This window comes from Eurosta solidaginis, chromosome 3 (assembly GCF_040869045.1).
Source record: "Eurosta solidaginis isolate ZX-2024a chromosome 3, ASM4086904v1, whole genome shotgun sequence".
Taxonomy (NCBI): domain Eukaryota; kingdom Metazoa; phylum Arthropoda; class Insecta; order Diptera; family Tephritidae; genus Eurosta; species Eurosta solidaginis.
The window spans coordinates 149729433-149751487 of NC_090321.1; the positions used below are offsets into that span (position 1 = coordinate 149729433).

The 22055-nt window shown below is 37.9% G+C and overlaps 1 protein-coding gene across 15 annotated transcripts in view; it reads left to right on the forward strand.

The window, feature by feature from the left end:
* The window catches only part of Zasp52 (Z band alternatively spliced PDZ-motif protein 52), a 526437-nt gene that overhangs the window by 268573 nt on the left and 235809 nt on the right, over positions 1-22055 (forward strand). For all 15 annotated transcript variants that reach the window (XR_010950925.1, XM_067773276.1, XM_067773268.1 and 12 more), the window contains one exon: positions 16111-16244. Coding sequence is in view for 14 of the 15 variants with exons in the window: in XM_067773276.1 (XP_067629377.1) it covers positions 16111-16244 (134 nt within the window). In the remaining variant the exon portion in view is untranslated. The remainder of the gene's footprint in view (positions 1-16110; positions 16245-22055) is intronic.

Genomic DNA, 22055 nt, shown 5'->3' on the forward strand with positions numbered 1-22055 from the left:
ATCTGTTTTCTATGCTCGCTTCCATAACGTCTCTCGACAGCGGCCATCAATGCTTCATAGTTGTTCCGCTCTCCTTCGGGAATCGTCTGTAGGATTTCGGCTGCTGGCCCTTTCAATGCCACAAACAGAGCTGCAACTTTATCTTCAGCATTCCAGTTATTCGCTGCCGACGTCTTCTCAAATTGGAGCTTAAATACCTGGAATGGAACAGAACCATCAAACGTTGGGGATTTTACCTTCAGAGTAGACGTTGAAGTGGTTGGACGGTTCAATTGTAACTCCTGAATCCGATCTTTCAAAGCATCCATCTCGGCCTCCACTTTATTTTGTCGTTCACTAACAGCCTCCAGCTGCGATGAGAATTTTGTTTCCTGTGCCTCCAGCTTTGTTGAGATACGCTCTTCTTGTGCTTCGAGCTGTAATGTTATGCGTGCCTCTTGTTCTTTTAATTTTTCTGCAATTTGTGACGCCGTGTGTGTTTTCTGTTCTTCCATCTTCGATGTTATTCGTGTCTCTTGGGATTCCATCTGTGATGAGATATACGTTTTCTGTTCTTCTAGTTGAGATGACATATACGTTTTCTGTTCTTCTAGTTGAGATGACATTGTAGATGTTTGAGCAGATATTGCAGCCAAAATCATGTTCAAGTCTGTGCTCGTAACTGTCTGCGTAACTGTCTCTTACATTTTTGTTGTTTCCTCGCCATCAAGATGAAAGTCATACTCTTCCACGTCAATTCCTTCTACTTACATTGCCTCTCGTAGCCGTGCCTGAAGTTCAAGTTTAACGCCGCTTGTATTCAATCACCGGCTCTCCAACTCCCTCTTCAGTTGCTGGATCTTCAATTCACTGAACTTTGCCATGTCCTTGTTGTCCTCTGGAATTTATTCAACAATTCCTCTTCTGACACCAATTGTAACGAATTTGCTGCAAATCCTCTTATTTGCAATCCTCTGCTAAGTTCGTATCGCTAAACTGTTGAACAAATAACTCCAATATTGAATAATGGAAAAATGGCCTTTATTAAAGTACTTCACAATAACACTTATACTTTGCTACTCGCTGGCTTAATAACCAAACTGATTGATAACTCAAATTAAACTCTACTATTGGCCGCCAGATCGCGTGCTTAATCAATAACTGATTGATTGCTCAACTCAAACTGAATTACTTCTTACTCGCCTGCCCCGCTTTTATAGTTTACGCTGCATACTTCTAGGCTCTTCCATTTCCAGAACTTACCAACTATATTCGTGTGTGTATAGTTCTCATATAGTTTCTACTTGTTTACAATTGTCTACTTTTTAGCGCTTCTCAGATGTACATATGTGAGTTTGTAGTTTACAGTCTCCCGCACACACATAAGCATATAAGTAAATTCATCTGTGTGTGACATCTCATCTCTCGCTGCCTTGTATGTAAATGTTGCTCGTCGGAATGTGTACATATGTGTAGACGCAATTATTGATTCGTTTATGTAGATACATAATAATTGAATTATTGATGTGAATTCACGTCACTGCTTAGAATCGGCCTGGAAATGGCAGCACTCCTTAGTTTTGCTAATATTCGTAACAATATGAAATTTTGTTAACATTAATTCAATTACTTACATGTAACTTGTTTTCTAATTTCTATTGCACTAAATTAATGTATTATATACATTTATTACAAATAGTACGTGCATATTAATATTTGGTTTTATTTACTTGCAAATTGAAATTTTTGTTTTCGTATATTAATATAAGTTTTAATTTGAGATTTCATGCTTCAATAACAGAGTAATGAAAATTTAAAATTAGTTACAAGCTAGTATGTAAATTTGTATGAAGAAAAGTTTAGTTTACCTTATTGATTCGGTTTTTGTGAACGGTTTTTTCCTTTTTTATTCATTTCATCTAAAACCGTGATATTAACTCCATCAATTTTTGTGACTATATATGGTCCTTGGTAAATGCTTTCGTGTTTATTTCTAGGTTCTTTTTGTACTACTACCTTATCGTTTATATTAATTGCTAACGGACGCGCCCTCTTATCATATAGGTCCTTATTTTTAATTTTATGTTTATTAATTAAATCTTTTGCTATTTTATGTTTTTTTTGTAGTCTATATTTTACTTCTTTTGCATAATTTTCAACATTGTAAATTGGATCGATTTGTTCCTTTTGAACTTCATTTGGTAAAGTAACATTTCTACCGAATACTAATTCGTATGGAGTAAATCCATTATCAAAAACTGTACTAGGAGTTTTATTATGCAAAAATGTAAAATATTTCAAATAGACGTCCCATTCGGGGAAGTTATCATTTAGAAAAAGCTTGTAAATATTCATTAAACACCCGATGATTTCTTTCAATTGTACCTAGGGTTTCATGATGGTAAGCTGTGGAAAAATTATGTTCGATTTTTAGGAGTTTAGTTAATTCATATAAAATTTCATTTTTATATTCGGTTCCTAAATCGGGTTTAATTGATTTCATTATGCCATAAATGAGGATGAAGCCTTCAAAAATGGCAGTTGCAATTGTTTTTGCAGTCTTATCAGGGATTGATATTGTAACTAGGTATTTGCTTAAGTCGCACATAATGGTAACCGCGAACCTATTCCCATTATTCGACTCAGGCAAAGGTCCTATTGTATCTATAACTACGACATCGAAAGGTTTGCAGGGTGTTGGTGTAAGCACCAAATTTTCTTTGGTTTTTGGCTTGACTTTATTCAAAAGGCACTTTTTGAAATTTTTGACGTATGTGGCAATATCACGGGTCATATCTTTCTTTTTGCGTAAAGCTTTTTATTTCCGCAGTGACCACCTGATATCGGATCATTGTGGTAAATTTCCATGAGTTTAAGTTTCTTGTCGTTGTCCGTAACTGTTTCGACAGGTTCTATTAATAGTATTTGTAAATTTTTTAAAATTGAATTCCCTGTACTTTTAAAATTTGAAATAGAAAAATATTTAAATATTTGATCATCTTTTTGCCATTCTGCTTGCTTAATACTGTGTTTACCAGCTTCTTTTTCAAGCTTCAAAAGTAATTCCACTAATTGCATTATTTTGTTAGTACACACAATATTAAGTAACTCGAGTTTTTTATGTTTTAAATGCGCATATATTTTTAAATTGATTTTATCATTATCGTTGTCATGACATATTTGGCTTTTTATCCTATGAATTTTCTTGGAAAAATTATATGAAAATTTGTCGAATACCTGTAATTTGACATTTTCTTCGTTTATGTCTTCAGCCGATTGTTGTAATTGTTCGTGACGTTTCGACATAGACCTCGTCTGTACTGCTAAAATTTGATTATTGGAATTTTTAAGTTCTTGAATTGAAATTCGCGATAATGCGTCTGCACCTACGTTAGATTTTCCTTTAATATATTCTATAGTAAAATTATATTCGGACAATTCCAAACGGATTCTGGAAAGTTTCGACGACGGATCTTTCATATTAAATAGATAAACTAGTGGACGATGATCTGATTTAACTTTGAAGTGAATGCCATAAATATATGCACGAAATTGCTTTATTGCGAAATATATTGCCAAAAGTTCTAATTCTATTATTGCTTTATTTTGTTCCGATTTGCTAAAGGCTTTTGAAGTAAAACAAATTGGCAAGTCGTTACCATTATGATTTTGACTCAGTATTGCACCACAACCTAACCTTGAAGCATCAACCGTAATTAAAAATTCTTTGGTGAAATCTGGATATTGTAATAGTTTTGGAGAAATCAGACTTTTTCTGAGTTTTTCGAAAGCTAACTCACATGCCGTATCCCAATTAAATTCAACCATTTTTCTACTCAAACGATTCAATGGAGCTGCTAAAGAAGCGAAATTTGGAATGAATCTCCTATAATAATTTGCAAATGCCACGAATCTTCGGACAGCGTCTTTATCGCGTGGCTTAGGATACCTTTTAATTGCTACAATTTTTGAATCGTCTGGTAGCAACCCATTTGCTGAGCATTTATGCCCTAAGAAAGTTACTTCAGGTCGAAGAAAATTACACTTTTTTGGATTAAGTCGCAAGTTGAACTTCCTACAGGTCTCGAAAACTTTTTTTAGATTATTGAGATGATGTGCTTCGCTACATCCAGTTACTATTATATCGTCTACATACATAAAGGCTTGGTTGGGTGAAATACCAGAAAATGCAATTGACATCATTCTTGAAAATGAATTTGGAGCTACGTTCAGACCAAATGGTAACACCTTCCATCGGAAAGCTCCGCGGTCAGTACTAAAAGATGTTATGTCTCTTGAATCTTTGTGAAGTGGAATTTGGTGAAAACCCGAAAAAAGATCTAACGTAGAGAAGAATTTCGCACGGCCAAGGTTATCCAAAATATCGTCTACACGTGCCAAAGGAAATTTATCGGCAATTAACTTTTTATTCACAGCCCTAAAGTCAACGCACATTCTATACGATTTTTGGCCATTTAGGTTTTTTTTCGGTACCAAAATCAAAGGACTGTTATAGTTCGAACAACTATTTTCGATCAGATCGTTTTCCAATAATTTATTAACCTGTTTATTTATTTCTTCGCGTTGAGGATACGGTAGGCGGTAATTTTTAATGTATACTGGCGTTGTATCTCATAAAAATAGTTTATTGTCATTTTATCATTGTCTAGGGCAAAAATATCGGAATATTGTAAACATAAACTAATAAGCTTATTTTCAGCATAATTAGGTATTTGTTTTTCTAAAATACTTTTAAGTTCTTTGATACGACTATCTTGTTTTACTGAGTTATTGATTTTATAAACGTGATTATTAGAAAGTTTTTCTGTTTGAATGTTTCAGTTATTTACGTGTTTTACGCTATTTGTGGTGTTTATTACTTTAATGATCGGATTAATAGTATCAACTATACATTTCGCTGTGAAAACATCGTCAGAAATCTCTTAAGAATCCAAGAAAATTGGTTCTGAGTCTTTTTCCAAGACGAAAATTATATAAACTTCGCAACGAGGTGGTATAACAAATGTACCGCTTTCCATTCCGTGAAGGATGGGAAGTACGATATTTTCATTGCCTATCCAGAAGGAAATGCAATTTGTTGCATAGCTGATATCGCATTTATTTGTTTTTAGGAAATCCTTACCAAGTATTCCATCTGATGAAATGTTGAAATCATTGTCTACCACGTGCAACGTATGTTTGATATAAAAATTTGAAAAGTGTAAGTTAGTTGTAAAAGTACCTAATGTAGAAACTGTATCTGTAGTTACTCCAGTAATATTAATTGTATCATTGTTATTAATTGACACATTTTTATTAAGAGAAGAGATTTTAATTTACGAAATGTCGGCTTGTGTATCGACTACAAATGTACAAAATTTGTTAGAGCCAGTAATATTTATTTGTATAAAATCGGAATAATTTAAGTTAAGACAATAGACGTTTTAAAAGAAAAACTGTGAGCTGAATCAGTTAGTAGTTTGTCTCGTCCTCCCTCAGTGTTCGCTCCTGAGGGGCTTCCCTGTTTAAAGCCCGTACGCTTGCATTTCTACCTCTATTATTGGAAGTGTTAGAACCGCTATTGTTGCTAGTACGGCTATTGTTGCTATTATTATTATTGTTAGACTGATGCCGATTTCCGCCGCCGGAACGGAAATTTTGCCTTTGATTGCCGCGATTGAAGTTGTTGCCATAGTTACTGTTACTAAAAGATGGTCTATTTTGTCTATAATTGTTAAAGTTACGACTTTGATTTTGGAAGTTTCGACCTCGGTTATTACTTTGACAATTTCTAAAATTGTTATTGTTCCGTGCCCTAAATGCTAAAACTTGGCGTTCTTTTATTTCATTTGATTGTTCTACAATCAGTTTAGCTACTACATCCTTGGAATCAGAAAAGTGTGCTGAAGCGAGGATTGATTTGACTAAACTGGTTTTTTCGTTCAATCGGCAAACGTTAACTGTTTGCTCGATGGCCATTTCATGGGCTTTGGCCTGAGTAATCCCTTCGATAATAAGCGAACGCTCTAAAGCATCAGACAATTCCTCGACGCGTTTTGAAAAAACGGTGTAATTATTGTTATTAACTTGCAAAGCTGCAATTTTCCCGGGCACAACTTTGGAGTTGTCGGGTTTTGTACGGTTACGTAGTGCTATTTTTATATGATTAACTGAAAGTACTTGAGTTGGTATCGCTTCTCGAGCTTTGCCATCGAGTTTGGATTTAATATATGAAATACAAGTGCCAGTTAAATTTTCGTCGACAAATTCTTCGATTAACTCAATTTTATTAATGAAAGATTCAAGACCCAGGGGTTCGCCGCTAATTTTCACGCATAATACCAGCACACATTCTGATAAACGATCTTTTTTCCTCAGGAGTTGCCATATTTGTATCGGAATTAGGAGGATTTGAAATATGTGTTTCGGGCAATTCCTCAAATCCGTGAAATTCTCCGGACAAAGAAAGTCTAACAACAAGGTTTTTGATTGTACTGGGCGAATATGTGGTTGAGCCTTCGGAAACTGGGCTTTTAAAATCAAGATTTTCGGAATCGGAACTTTTGGAATTAAAATTTTTGGAATTGGAATCTGAATTTTTGGAATTTTCGGAATCTGAATCTTGTTCTGAAATTCTGGGAACTACTTTTTGGTTTCTAAAAAACATATGTAGTAGGAAGCAAAGAAGAAATATTTACCCTGATTAAAGTCGAATTTGTAGAAATTGCTTACGAAAATTTAACAGAAATTGAAATTGAATTGAATGTTGATGTGAAATTGAAAGAATTATCCGGCAATTTAATGAAAGGCTGAATATTTAATGATAAATTGAATGTATCTTGAAGTAATTTAATTTAAATTGATTTCAAAGGAAAATATTTTATTTTGGTAAAAGGACTTGGCTGTTGATAACGGACGCACCGCTTTATTAAAAAGATCTCAATGTGTTTGTGTTATTACGGACGCACCGTTTTTATTAAAATTGTATGGTTTTATTTTTATAGATACGGGCGCACCGCATCTTTTCAAATTTTTAATACGAATATCCTCGGAAGCACCGGGATTAAAAAAAAAAAAATTCATTGGTTTTGTACGGAACCACCGTTTACTCAAAAAAAAAAAATGATGTATGTTTGTTTACGGACGCACCGTATTTCCAAAAAAAAAATAAAATCTCATATTTGTGTTGCCATGAAAGGTTGGCGAAATAAATTGTTACACTTGAAACGTAAGTACGTATATGGGGGTAGTTGGGCAAAAACCAAAAAAGTTTTTATAATGAAAATGTTACAAAGTTATGTTTTTGAGAAAGTTTACAATGATTAGAATTTTCATAAATTGGATTAGAATCAACGAGATAAAATTTTTACTTATTTATGAAGTTGTTATTAAGACAGTTGAAATATGCTGAATGTGAAAAAGTGGAAAAAAGAATTTTATTTGATTAGATGCATTAATTGGAAAATTTTAGGTTTGGTTTTGTCCAACTGTGACCCATATTATTTAAAAAATTCATTGAAAATTTTTGTAAATGTATTTGTGTTGTGCTTTTCTCATTTTTATTTTTATTTTTTTGTAAAGTTTTAATAATAATAATAATAAATTTTGTTTGAAAATAGTAATAGGAATTACATAGGTGATGTTTATTTATGAAAAAGTTAATTATAATATAGTAAAGTGATGGGATAGTATGAAAATTCAAAACTACAATCTTTTTAAAGAACAAGTTGAAAGAGAATTTTAATAATCTTTTTTTTTGTTTTCTGCAAACTGTGCGCCATACCCGTACTGCAAATTTTTCTGCTGCTGCTGTTGTCCGCTGCCAGTATGTAGTTATTTTATACTGCTATGCTGATTGCCTTCTCTGCTGGCGTTCTGCTGCTGATATTTGCTGCTGGTTTTCAGCGTTATGTATATAGCTGTAAATATGGATGGCGTGGCTTGCCGATGACCGTTATGTACAGTTCTTGGTTATGGTACACATATATTTTTTTTGGACCGTTATGCCTCTATGATTTGGAGGTACAGTGCTACACGAGCGCATTAATGCCGTTTTAATTTATTCAAAATTTAACAAAAGTTTTATGTTTGTCTTTTAATATTACCTCCGTTGCATGTTAAGTAGTTTTAGTTTTTACTTTTGGTACTATTTCCGTGTTTGTTAATTATATGAATTATCTCTGCTTTTGTTAATGTTGTAGATTGTTCTTTATTAGTTTATTTTTATTATCTCCGTATTAATTTTTAGAAAAATTGTCCGTCTCTTTTTATTTTACGTAGTATTATCTCTGCATAAGTTAAATTAAAATTTCAATATTAGTTTGTTTTTATTATATTCGTAGTTTGCGTAGCTGCACTGTAACTATTGCCAATTAAACGACATTGCCACCAATATGTGTACGTATGTAGAAAATTTTAAGAATGTCCCTTTTTTTGTAGACAAATTTCGAGTTGATTTGCTTTTTAGCATTTTTTTTTTTTTTTTTTTTTTGTAAAATTTTTGAATATTTTTATATTTTTTTTTTGTTGTAGGGTTTTCCTAAATTTTGTATTTTTTTTTTTTTTTTTTTTTTGTAATTTTTATAGTTTTTTAAAGAACATTTTTTTTTATGTAGTTTTTAGTTTTTTTTTTTTAAATTTTTTTTTATAAGATTTTTGCAGTTTTATATTTTTTTTTTGGATTTTTATTTGGTTTTATGATTTTTTTTGTAGATTTTTTTTTTTTGTAGATTAAATTTTAATTCCGCAAGAATTTATGTGTGTTTAATTCATTTTTAGTTAATAAAATTGATTTTAAATTTTTATAATTTTAGGTTTTTCTTTTTGATTTTTGTGTATATGTGTATTTGTTGTAATTTTGTTAATATTTAATTTTTTCGATTTTTGCACTTTAATTAGTGCCTGTTGGGAGGCTTGAATGGCCACTCGCCGCATTTGCAGGCCTTCGGCCCACGGTCGCAATTTAAGGTGTCCATCGTGGACACCATGAGAATTGTTATTCTGTGCACACACACGCCGCTTTTACACACACTTACGTTTTTCTTTAGTTCAATAAATGTTTGTTTAAATTTTTAAAAAATTTAATGGTTTTATTTAAAACTTTGTGTTTACACGCTTTAGTTCTTAGTTTCTAGTTTCTTCTTTTTACTTCGATTTTAGTTTCTATTAACTTAGACTTCTTAATTTAGTTCGCGTGTGTAATTTGCCGGTTCTATCTCAACTGTGAAACTGTACCCACGCTGCGTTGCCATTTTTCCATATTGCTGAATGCAATTGCCATTTGAGTGCAATTGGCATTGCAACAGCTGACAGCGATGCCACTTGCACGCAGGGGTGTGTTTTTGCGTAAGGCGGGTAACGCAGTGCGGTTATACTTGTACATGACACACGTTGAAAGTTTGGTTGCTAGAATGAACGCAAAATTTAGTTACCGTTTACAAAAATATAAAATTAAATATTTGTAGCTCCAAAGAAACAATTATTTTCAAATTGAATAAAATAAAAATTGGCAGATTTTTTATAAAATTTATAAATTAAAAAATTTATAAATTTTTATAAGAACGTTGAAGAGAAAAGTTGTTTGTATTAAAATGTTCAATGCTGTCAAAATTATACAAAACTTAAATGTTAAACTTCCATAACAGCTGTGGCCGTTAAGTTTTATAGAACCGAAACCGAATAGGGATACGGCTAACCTCGACATTGTATAAGTAAAGGGAATAGAAAGGGGAATAGAAAACACAAAAGGGATTGTCAGCAGAATTGAATTCAAGAATTTTATAAGGTCATTCAATAATCAGAAGCCGACAATAGTAAATTGACCTATTATTAATAGATACCGAAAAATTACCCCCAAACCGCTGCGAACTGGGAGTGGGATCTGTAGTATTTTTGGGCAGAACACCTTCCTGAATTGGCGGCCTTTGCCCGCGTCAGAAAAAATGGAGATTAAAATTGTTTTTGTTGTTGTGTTAACAGTGCTTCGCCCCATTCAATGGACACCACCACTCACAAATTGCCATCAAAGTCCTCTAACGGGAGTCCAAGGGGCGGACCATAGGGAGATTGGTGTTAGAAGCGTAGGTTTCACAGTTCCACATTACAATTGAAAAGATGTTTGGTGTCATGTGTGAAACACATTTTTTTAGAAAACATTTGTCAGAACCTTTTTTCAGAAAGGCTCTGAAATTTTACTTCTGAAATTTTACTTCTGAAATTTGATTTCTGAATTTTTGTTTGAGTTCTGACTTCTGAATTTTGGCTTTCTGAAAAAAGGGTTCTGACTAACGTTTTCTGAAAAAATGTGTTTCTAAATTTTTATTTTCTGAATTTATGGGGGAACCCATGTAGGGACACATCGCATGCACGACATACATTACGTATGTCGGGGTTGATAATGGAAAAGTAAGAATTTAATCTGTTACAGTATCCAGAACGACTCGTGACTCGTGTCTGCCTTGGTAGTGTGCTTTCATCTTCTGCAAGGGTAGGATATAGCATATTAATAACAGGGTTCAATGGGCGCGTCCTGGCAAAAGCGTTCACCAATTCTGTGTGGATTTGGCTTAGGGTCTGCTTATGCTTGTCTGGATCAAACGGTTGTGTTGGCAGGTTCCGGATCTCGTCATAGTGCATATGAAGATGTTCCCTTAATCCCCGTGGAGGCTGGGCTAAATCCAGCAGATGTTTGCTAGGATGTCTTGGTTTGTGAAAATTTAGCAAAAACTGCCTGTTCATCATTTCGTTCTGCTCTTTGGCCTCACTATGTTGGTGGTGTTAGGGGGTCATAGGATGACATCCGGTGGAAGTTCTGTTAGCAGCATTTTGACAGGCCTGCAGCCTTTTCCAGTATGTGTTTTTAGTACCAGGTGACCAAACTGGTGACGCGTAGCACATGAGCGGCCGTCCAATTGCTTTGTTCGTGACTAGCAACGTTTCTGTACCTATACCCCAGGTGCTAACGGCAAGCGACTTGAAGATTTTGTTGCGGCTTTGTACTTTATATACAATTTCGGTGGCATGCTCCTTGAAGGTTAGAGTATTATCGAACGTTACCCCTAAGATCTTTGGGTGACTGACAGTCATCCACGTGAACGTCTAATATTTGCGACATCTGTTCCTTGCTGTAAGGAATGAAAACGGCGACCTTGTAACTGATGTCCAGAGAGTGCTTAGATTATGGAGGGAACACTTCTCTGCTCTCCTAAATGGAGGCAGCAATTCACCGCGCAGAGATGAAGAACCCGATCCCGCAATCGATGATGATGGAATATATGTCCCCCCGCCCGATTATGACGAAGTTAGAATAGCAATAACCAGATTGAAAAACAACAAGGCCGTGGGCGCTGATGGATTGCCTACGGAGCTATTCAAGTTCGGCGGCGAAGAGTTGGTAAGGCGCATGCAGCAGCTTCTTAGCAAAATATGGGCGGACGAAAGCATGCCCGACGGTTGGAATCTAAGTGTTCTTTGCCCAGTCCACAAGAAGGGGGATACTGCAAAATGCACCAACTATCGTGGAATCAGCCATCTTAATATCGCATATAAGGTCCTTTCAAGTGTATTGTGCGAAAGATTGAAGCCCACCGTGAACCGGCTGATTGGACCTTATCAGTGCGGCTTCAGACCTGGTAAATCTACCATGGACCAGATTTTCACAATGCGCCAAATCTTGGAAAAAACCCGTGAAAAGAGAATCGACACACATCACCTCTTCGTCGACTTTAAAGCCGCCTTCGACAGCACGAAAAGGAGCTGCCTATATGCCGCTATGTCTGAATTTGGTTTCCCCGCAAAACTTATACGGCTGTGCAAAATGACGTTGAGCAACACCATCAGCTCAGTCAGAATTGGGAAGGACCTCTCCGAGCCGTTCGAAACTAAACGAGGTTTCAGACAGGGTGACCCCCTATCGTGCGATTTCTTTAATTTGATGCTGGAGAAAATTATACTAGCTGCAGAACTTAACCGCACTGGAACAATATACTATAAAAGGGTGCAATTACTGGCATATGCTGATGACATTGATATCATCGGCCTAAACACCCGCGCTGTTAGTTCTGCTTGCTCAAAGCTGGAAAAAGAAGCGGTAAAGATGGGTTTGATGGTGAATGAGGACAAAACGAAGTACCTGCTGTCATCGAGCAAAGAGTCAGCGCATATGCGCCTTGGCAACCACGCTACTGTTGGCAGCCATAATTTCGAAATAGTAAAAGACTTCGTTTATTTGGGAACCAGCATCAACACTAGCAACAACATCAGCACTGAAATCCAGCGAAGAATCAATCTTGCCAATAAATGCTACTTTGGACTAGGTAGGCAATTGAAAAGTAAAGTCCTCTCTCGGCTAACGAAAATCGTACTCTACAAGTCACTTATCGTACCCGTCCTGCTATATGGGGCAGAAGCATGGACCATGACAACAGCAGATGAAGCGGCTTTGTGAGTGTTCGAGAGAAAGTTCTTCGAAAGATTTATGGACCTCTACGCGTTGGCGATGGCGAGTACCGAAGAAGATTTAATGATGAGCTGTACGAGCTATACGCAGACATCAACATAGTCCAGCGAATTAAAGCGCAGCGGCTGCGCTGGCTAGGCCATGTTATGCGAATGAAAGATGATGCTCCGGCCAAGAAAGTGTTTCTATCGGAACCCGCCTATGGAAGCAGAGGTAGAGGGCGGCCCCCACTCCGTTGGAAGGACCAGGTGGAAAACGATTTAAACTCCCTTGGTGTGACCAATTGGCGCCGGTTGGCGGAGCGAAGGAGCGACTGGCGCGCCTTGTTGGACGGCCATAACCGTTTAGACGGTTAAGCGCCAATTAAGTAAGTAAGTTCCTTCCACGTCGTAAACAGATTGGCCGTGGATTTTGTCGGTGATAATGTCAGGTTGCGCGAGGTGAAGAAACTAGAAAGATAGGGGAGATAGCCTGTTATTTTAGAAACAAATTCATCAATTTAAAGGCCAGGAGCATAGTCCTATGACAGGGTTTTCCTGATTTAGGCCGTAATTAATCTTAGTGTTTACGGTGTTTAGTGCAGTGGTGGTGCTGTGCATTTTGCGGAAGCCATGTTGTTTCATGGCTAGATGAGGGGGCAAGAAGGTTTCCAATGTCTTCGCTACTGACGAAAGGAGTGATATCGGTTTATATGACTCACCTTCGTTAGCTGGCTTACCAGGCTTGAGTAGTGGAGATATTCTTGCCATTTTGCATTGCTCGGGAATGACAAAGAGCTTCAGCGACAGATTTAAAACGTGCGTTAGGTAGTTTATTCCCTCAGCGCTAAGGTGTTTTAGCATTGGCATGGCTATTCCGCCTGGGCCTATTGATTTGGTGGGCTTGGCCTTGTGGATGGCTTCTTCAACCTTTGTGGGGGGATGATGGTAATGGTTGGCATGTCGTGTTTGTGTTTATGTGCCTGCCGGTTTCTATGACGTCTGGCTTTGTCTACAGAATAATGCATTATAAATTGTCCGCAAAAGGCGCTCGCGCATTTCTTCGAATCAGATAAAGTTTTATCGCCGAAGGCTTTTTTTGTGTTTAGTTGGATTGCACAGGGATTTGACGGTTGACCAGAATTTATCAACAACCGCAGAGAGGTTGAAGTTCTTTAGATGTTCCTCCCATTTGGTACGTTTGTGTTCATTTACCAGCCGCATAATATCCAAGTCAGGTATTCTACCGGAATAAAGCGAAGCTGCAGCGATAACCTTGCGCAACGCACGCTGGCCTTGCCGGACATGAGTCGGGATGGGAAGAGCAGCAGAAGATTGATTTGTGAAAGTTTAGTAGTCTTCCCAGCTAGCTTTTTTTTAAATAATAAATATCCGCTCTTCAGAGGTGATAAAATTGGGAGGTCGCTGTATCGAAAGGAGTATGGGCAGGTGGTGAGATGCTAAAATAAGAATTGGCTGCCATTCAACGCAGTTTATGACCCCTGCGCTGACGATTGAGATATCAGGCGAGCTGTGATAATTACCTGAAATTGTGATGGGAGCATCGTCATTTATCGTGCAGAAAGTCATATTGTCTATTTGCTCTGCTAGCTGCCTGCCTCTGCTGTCGACTGGCAAGCTGGAATGCCAGAGGTCGTGGTGAGCGTTGAAATCGCTAAGGATAAGGCGGTTTTCGCCACAGAGTAACGTACAGTTATCAGGGCGATAGCCACTTGGAAAGCAGTTGGCTGGAGGAATATAGATGTTGGGTTGGCAGTCGTAACTGTGGGAGTCAGAGATGGATGAAGGCGGCTTGAAGGGATATAGACTTTGTCGAGTTTGCTGTCCGATTGCTGCTGGAGTACCTGGTGTCGATAAGTAGGTAATTGGGTTTTGGTAGCACCGTACAACGAGTGCACCGGTCGGACGGTTGCCTTTCTAAACCCAGAGAATCTATGAAGGTGGCATCGGCCAAGACATGATCTGCATTGGACGGATGTCGCGATCGTAAATATTCTTAGCTGGCATACGCAGCACATGGTGTCGGGGACTAGGAGTTGATGACTCCTTTTTACGGGTGCGTGTGTCGGCCACGTTGGGTTCTAACCCAGAACAGCCCGAACGATGTAATCATCTTTTACACGTGACGCACTGGCAAGAGGATGTCCGTCTTAGTTAAATCCTTTTCCGACATATGCAGCAGAACCACAGCCTGGGATCGGGGTTAGGTTCGATACCTTCCCGAAGCAAGAGGGTATGGAGCAGTCCAGCTTCAAGGAGCTGCGCCGAGGATGATAATTTGTGGAAGGGACGTAAAAAATTAAACGGGGTTCCACTGACGTTCCCCGACTGTTTTGGGGAGTGTTATCGATATTGATGGTAATTTTCCGGATAAAGATCCGGTATGTTCCGGTCACAAGGACGTTACGTTACCAGCCCGACCATCTTGGCCATACAGCCCTCCCAAGCCTAGATCCATGAGTAACTTAGAGTCGCCAGAGCCTCAGCAGCTAAATGAACAGGATTTGCCACTGGTAGGTGAAGTTGATAAAAGGGTTGGAGAAGCTATAAATTGCGCAACCCACCCCTTGAAAGGGTTGCGCTTCACAACCCCTTGAATCAGTTTGGTATTTTAGTCGCCTCTTACGACAGGCATGCCTGCCGCAGGTTTATTCTAAGTCCTAACCCGCTGGGGGTGAATGCCAGAGATTGTGGTATGCATTTAAATCGCCAAGAATAAGACGATTTCCGCCGCTAAGTAGCGGGCTGATATCAGGGCGATATCCACTTGGACAGCAGGTGGCAAGAGGAATATAGATATTTATGATTTCTAGGTCAACATCGCCTCACCGGATGGTTATGCCTTGACTTTGTAAGGTTTTGTTGCTGCGGCTGATGCTGGCTTAAAATATACTATATTCTGTGTAATGGGTTATAAAGGCAAGACCTCAACCATTACCTCTTGTGCGATCTTTTCTATGGATGTTGTAGCCATCGTAAGTTCGGAGGATAGCTATTGAATTGCAGGTTTATAGATATTGTTTTTATTCGTGTAGTCAACTATCTCTGCGAGCTTTCCGGTTAACCCTTTCTAATTTAGTTGCAGAATTCTGAAATGCAACGGGGGGCAGCCGTCACTCTGGTGGTTAGAGATGGGTGGCACGCCTTGAATGATTTAGGCTTTGTCGTGTGTGCTGTTCAACTGCTGTCGGAGTACCTGGTGTTGATAGGCTGATACTTGTATTTTGGTAGCACGGTGCAACGAATGGGCCCGTTGGGGGATTGCCATTTATAAGCCAGGAACATCTATGAAAGTGGCATCGGCCGAGACATGAACTATATTGGTAGGTTCAAAAACATGACTTTTGAGTTAATATCATAGAAACGTACCCAATATCATGATCTATGTTGTGTAAAAAAATCTTTGTGATCAGTTAAAAATTTATCACGTGCTATAAAAATCAAAATATCCTTTATATGCGCAACATATGGCAGTTAAAATCTTTGAACGGCTCTCCTGGAAAATTGTGTTTTTTGAGTTATGACACTATTGAAGTTAATGAGCGATATACAAAGCATACATGTAGGTATATACACATGTATGTATGTCATATTAACTTCATTCTCCCATTCATTATCGCTAATTACATTACTGTTAAATACTAAATTGCATTTCTCCTTTCGACAATATTTCAGGCCAATGGTGGTGATGCCAGCGTCAAGAGTATTGTCAATAAACAATATAACACCCCGGTAGGCATTTACAGCGACGAATCCATTGCGGAAACTCTCTCAGCTCAGGCTGAGGTCTTGGCAGGCGGTGTCCTTGGGTAAGTATTTTCTCTTCAATTTTCAAGAAACAAAAAACCATTGCGATAAACAGAAAGTATACAAAAGAAATGTCAAAATTGACAACAGGAAAACGCAAACTGTTGTTGGATCACCGCATTAATTATCTTAAATGTTTATAGCAAATTGCCTGAAAGCACTCGGTTGTGTATTCGTGTTGAATACCCAGAAGCCTGGGCATCCCAACAAACATCTGATTGATGAGCTAACACCGCCCAGGGGCTTAAGGAATCATCTCCGTAAGCATTACGAAGAAATACGGCACCTGAGAACTCACCCGTATGAAGCAAAAATCACAAGCAGGTCCTCAGTGAACTCCACAAACATGCGTCGGACCTTTATACCAGGAATTGCTGGTGAATCCAGTACTCAAAGAACAGTACCCAAAACTTGCGGAAGAGGAACGCACACTCCCTAGGGAAACGCGAATCACTCTAGCCCAACTTCGATCTCGATACTGTAACAGGTTAAACTCTTACATATCAAAAATCAACCCCGACATACAAAATGTATGCCCTACCTGCAATGTGTCCTCACATGACACCAACCATCTCTTTAATTGTAATGTGGAACCAACGCCTCTAACACCCCTCACGTTATGGTCCACCCCTGTTGAAACAGCAAGTTTCCTTGGAGTGCCGTTAGAGGATATTGATGACAATTTGTGATCGTTCGCACCTATTGGATGGGGCCAAGCACTGCTACAACAACAACAACAAGAACTCGGCTGTGTAAGTTGCAGAAAGTTTTGCACAAAATAAATAATGCGCTTGAACTTGAAGTAAGAAGCGAGAAAAGTTTCTCTGTGTACTTGTACAAAAGGTTATTATAACATTAAATTATCAGTATCGAAAAATATTTTGTTGGAGCCATCCGTCCTTCCGTTAATAAGACAAACAAAATAAATAAATGTAAGGCGCGATAACCTCCGAAGAGATTTTAGGCCGAGCATCTCTTCCATTTTGCGTTGTGCTGCTTTTAATTTAATGCGAAACGGGACCTACGTCTATTATTCCGCCTCCGAACTGCAAGGCAGATGATTTGTCACTGAGAAGCTTTTCATGTCAGAAATACAAGCAGAATTGCAAATCACTGCCTAGGGGCGACTCCTCTCAGAAAACAGTTCTTCTAATCGAAAAAACTTGTTTCTAAAATTTTGATGTTGCTTTGCCCGAGTAAACTGGGGTAAAAATTGGCATATCTTTACGAAATTTGGCATACTGCCTTATTTGGACCCAGAATAGATCGGTACTGAAAATTTGCGAAATCGAAAGATAACCTCGACCTTTTATCAATATCCAAAATTCCGAAATGAACAGCAACAAAATCGGTTGACGACCACGCCACACGCTGAGCAAAAAGTAATATACATACATATCTGCACGAAAATCAGTCAAGAAGCTTAAATTAAGTCAAAACTCAAATCAAAATCACGCCTACTTTTTCTATATCTAAAATTTTCGAAAAATGGGACAATGCAATAATAAATACTGGCAAAGTGATGGAACTTGGCGAGTGGAATAACTTCATAATGTAAATAACTAGCGTACCCTCGCCCGCTTCTTTAGGCGATAAATTAAATGATTTGCTGAAAGAGAAAAAAATTTATACGAAACAAAGCAAATCCTTTGATACAATTTCATTCGAACTTTGTTGTAACACTTTTGGTAGACAACGTTTTTGGTTTTTCCATCTTTCGCGTAAATGAATAATGACGATGGTTTGCCTACTCGTGAGCAAGCTACATACAATTGTCCATGAGAGAAAATTGGGTATTCTAAATTAATACCGCACATTTGTAGAGACTGTCCTTGCACCTTATTAATTGTCATAGCGAAGTCAAGGCGAATAGGGAACTGCAAACGTTTGAAATCGAATGGTAAATCCTTCGGAATCAGTGGAATTCTGGGTATCAAAACGTCTTCTCCTTTGTACTTCCCTTTCAAAATTGTTGCTTCGATAACGTTACCCATTAGCTTCTTCATAGCGAGTCTGGTACTGTTGCAAATTCGTGGCACATTAATATTGCGCAGCATAATAATCGGTGATCCAATTTTTAATTGTAAATTATGAGGTGGTGGGCCTGGCAAATCGAGTGGGTTTAAGAATTCAGTTGGATAATTTACGACATCATCTTGATCAGTAATATTGTCCATTGGCTTATATGCAACTATGTCACCACGTATTTGATCCAGAATAGCTGCATTTATATCATTGACGTCCTTATTTTTCCCAGCTAAAATTGCTCTTTCGCTGAGCCAATCATAGTTTTTGTAATGTTGAACTATGTTTGGAAATACACTCTGTATCAATGCCTCTTTAGACTGTGCAAAAGTGCAGAAATTGTTAGGCAATGTAATCATTCCTGTTGGATCGACAGACATTTGGCCATTTCCGATTTCCAGTAATTGCTGTGAAAATTCTGCTGCTAACCTATCGTTTTGTAGTTAAACACGTACGTTTGTAGTAAGTGTAAGCGTGCTTACATGTCTCCATAAATACGATGATTTTAAACATGCATTGATTTCATCTGCAGCCGTGGATTTTGGGATCAAAGGTAATGTTTGCCTGAAATCTCCAGCCAATAAAATCATGGCACATCCAAAGACTGTTTGGCTTCCTCGTAGATCTTGCAAAGTTCTATCAAATGCTTCCAATGATTTCTTGCGTGCCATAGTACACTCGTCCCATACGATGAGCTTACATACTTTAAGAACTTTTGCCATTATATATGTTTTCGAAATATTACATGGTGTTTCATTTACCTGCATATTCAAAGGCAACTTTAATGCAGAATGTGCTATGCGACCCCCTTCCAGTAATATAGCCGCAATTCCGGAAGAAGCGAGTGCCGCAACGTTATTATCTGATCGAATTATTGCTAATATCAATGAAATCGAAAAGGTCTTGCCTGTTCGCCTAGGAGCATCCAAGAAAAACAATCCACCAGTTCCATGGCTAACATTATTCATGATTGTAGCATATACATATTGCTGTTGGTCATTCAATTTCGGTAAATTTGATGTTACAAATGTGTTTAGTTTATTACAATCATAATGGCATTCACGCTCCAGTTCTCGATTGAACATATCATGCATTCGACGATTTGCTGCTGGCATGCCCAATTGTACTAACGATTTGTTTGACATCGACAAACAAATGTCGTCAATCCTTATCAATGCTTCATTGTAAATTTCCAATGTGAATTCTAACTCATAATTTGCAGTATTTCGAGGCATTTGGTTTAAAATATCATCTGCTATATAATGGTTGAAACAAAATGCCGAGCGACGACGATATACGCCGCGTCGAGCAATATTTTTCAAATTACGCCCAGACATTTTGTCTACTTAAAACACAATGCCGGACGAAATTGACGCTGTTTATTCAGAGTGGCCATTATTTAGAAATAAAGATGAAAACAACTAAAACTTTCTTAATTTTTTGCTTTAGCACTTGACTACTAAAACACGCCCAAAATGTTAAGATCTGTGTTAATCATGCGGGCGAACATTAATTCCATAAGCTTGCATGAGTTTAAATTTTTGACAGCGCACATATCCGGTTAGTTGAAAACATTGATTGAAAAAACAAAAATTTAGCAAATGTTTGTGCTAATTACCTTTTAGGTTTTAATAATATTAATCAGTAGTCGGCAGTTTATTAATAATGGTACCAAAACACGTCTTTCGATATACCTCACAATTTTTTTGAACGTGTTTTGGCAGTAAAATTAAGAATTATATGTAAAAAAAAAGAAAAATATGTTTTTGGATATTATGTTGTCTTTTTTTGTACTTAAAAAAATTAAACAGCAGCAACCCTTGGGATGTTTGACGTCATCGCCCGGCGGCGACGATTGAAATAAATCTATCGTCGCGTAAATTTCGCTCTTCGCTTTCATTGTGTTCACCTTTATGCAATTACGGGGATTCTATTTTTGACTAGGCGAAGTTCGTCGCGTTTATTTCGCGGCGCCAGGGCATTGTCATTCAAGCATAATCTTTGCAATAATTATCGAAAATAATGTTCGTATTTGATGTGGACTGGCTATTACAGCTGAAACGGCAAGCGTATCTTCCCAATGCTTATCATCCTCCAAAAAATTTAATTGTCGACATGCTTCACGACATGTAGCGCACAATTCACCATTAATTGCTCTTAAAGCTTGGAACGATGTTGGGCCGCGAACATTAACTAAACAATCGCAAGTAAAAACACCCAGCATTATGAACTGCATAAATGCGTCCTAATACATCTGTTGAGAATACATTGAACATACATACCATGAACTGGTTTTCCTTGTTTTCGCCTTTGAAATGTTTTCCTGGCTTTTTCCCATGTGAAATATTGTGGCACTTCTGCATATAGCAATGTTCTTGCAAAATCGTCCGATTGACATAAAAGAAAAAAGGCAGTCAAAGTTGTAGACGGTGCACTTGTTGCTCTAAGCGCTGCATTTTCTGGAGTAAAATAAACGCATTGGCCATTTTCAAGGTGCGTTTGTGTATGTGTGCTGAAGCATCTCTCATAAACAGTGTACAAACCTCGGTGTTTTTGTTTACTCTACTTCCAAAAAACACAAATCGAAAAATTCGTATATTTATTCAAAAAATGTTGTACATATGAAATGATCTCGAGACACTCGTCACCCAGAGAAAAATTACCGCTCATCAGCACAGCTTCCTTTTGATACCCATAATGTAAAAACACATCCTAAGGTTATTCTGATCCACGTTTTGGGCAATATCTCGAGACCCTAGTCACCCAGATGTATGAAAATGACTCTGCTAAAGAACTCATCAACAACTTTCATTTGATATCCATATTGTATAAGCACATTCTAGGGGTATCTGGGTAAACGTTTTGGCCTATATCTCGAGACCCTAGTCACCCAGGGGTACGAAAAATTAGCATGTACTAAACCACTCATCAACAGCTTCCATTTGATATCCATATTGTATAAACACATTCTTGGGGTACACGGGTCCACACTTTGGCCTATATATCGAGACCCTAGTCACCTAGGGGTACGAAAAGTACCCCACATTAAAGTACTCATCAGTATCTCCGATTTGATATCCATATTATACAAACACATCGTAGGGTTATCCGGGTCTACGTTTTGACCTCTATCTCAAGACCCTAGAAATTAAAAAAATTTTTTTTTACTAAAAACCTTCCCCTATTTTATCCCTATAATATGAAAAAAGAACGAATAAAATTGGCCTCGTATCGGCCCAAAACATGGACAGGAACGAACATCATTTCATTTTTATATATATAGACAAGTAAGAAAGCATACTTTCGTAGGAAGCCGAACATTACATACCTAGCTGTGCACTTGAAATGCTGTTGTTGCTTGCTTTGTGTTATTAATAGTGTTATAAGGCTGCGAAATAATACATATGTATATGGTTATATTCTGAACTCATTTTTGTTCGACTTATGGCATTAAAAGTATTTTGGAAAGAGCAACCAAAAAAGGGGCAGGACACTTACCTACTTACTTAATTGGCGCTTAACCGTCTAAACGGTTATGGCCGTCCAACAAGGCGCGCCAGTCGCTCCTTCGCTCCGCCAACCGGCGCCAATTGGTCACACCAAGGGAGTTTAAATCGTTTTCCACCTGGTCCTTCCAACGGAGTGGGGGCCGCCCTCTACCTCTGCTTCCATAGGCGGGTTCCGATAGAAACACTTTCTTGGCCGGAGCATGATCTTTCATTCGCATAACATGGCCTAGCCAGCGCAGCCGCTGCGTTTTAATTCGCTGGACTATGTTGATGTCTGCG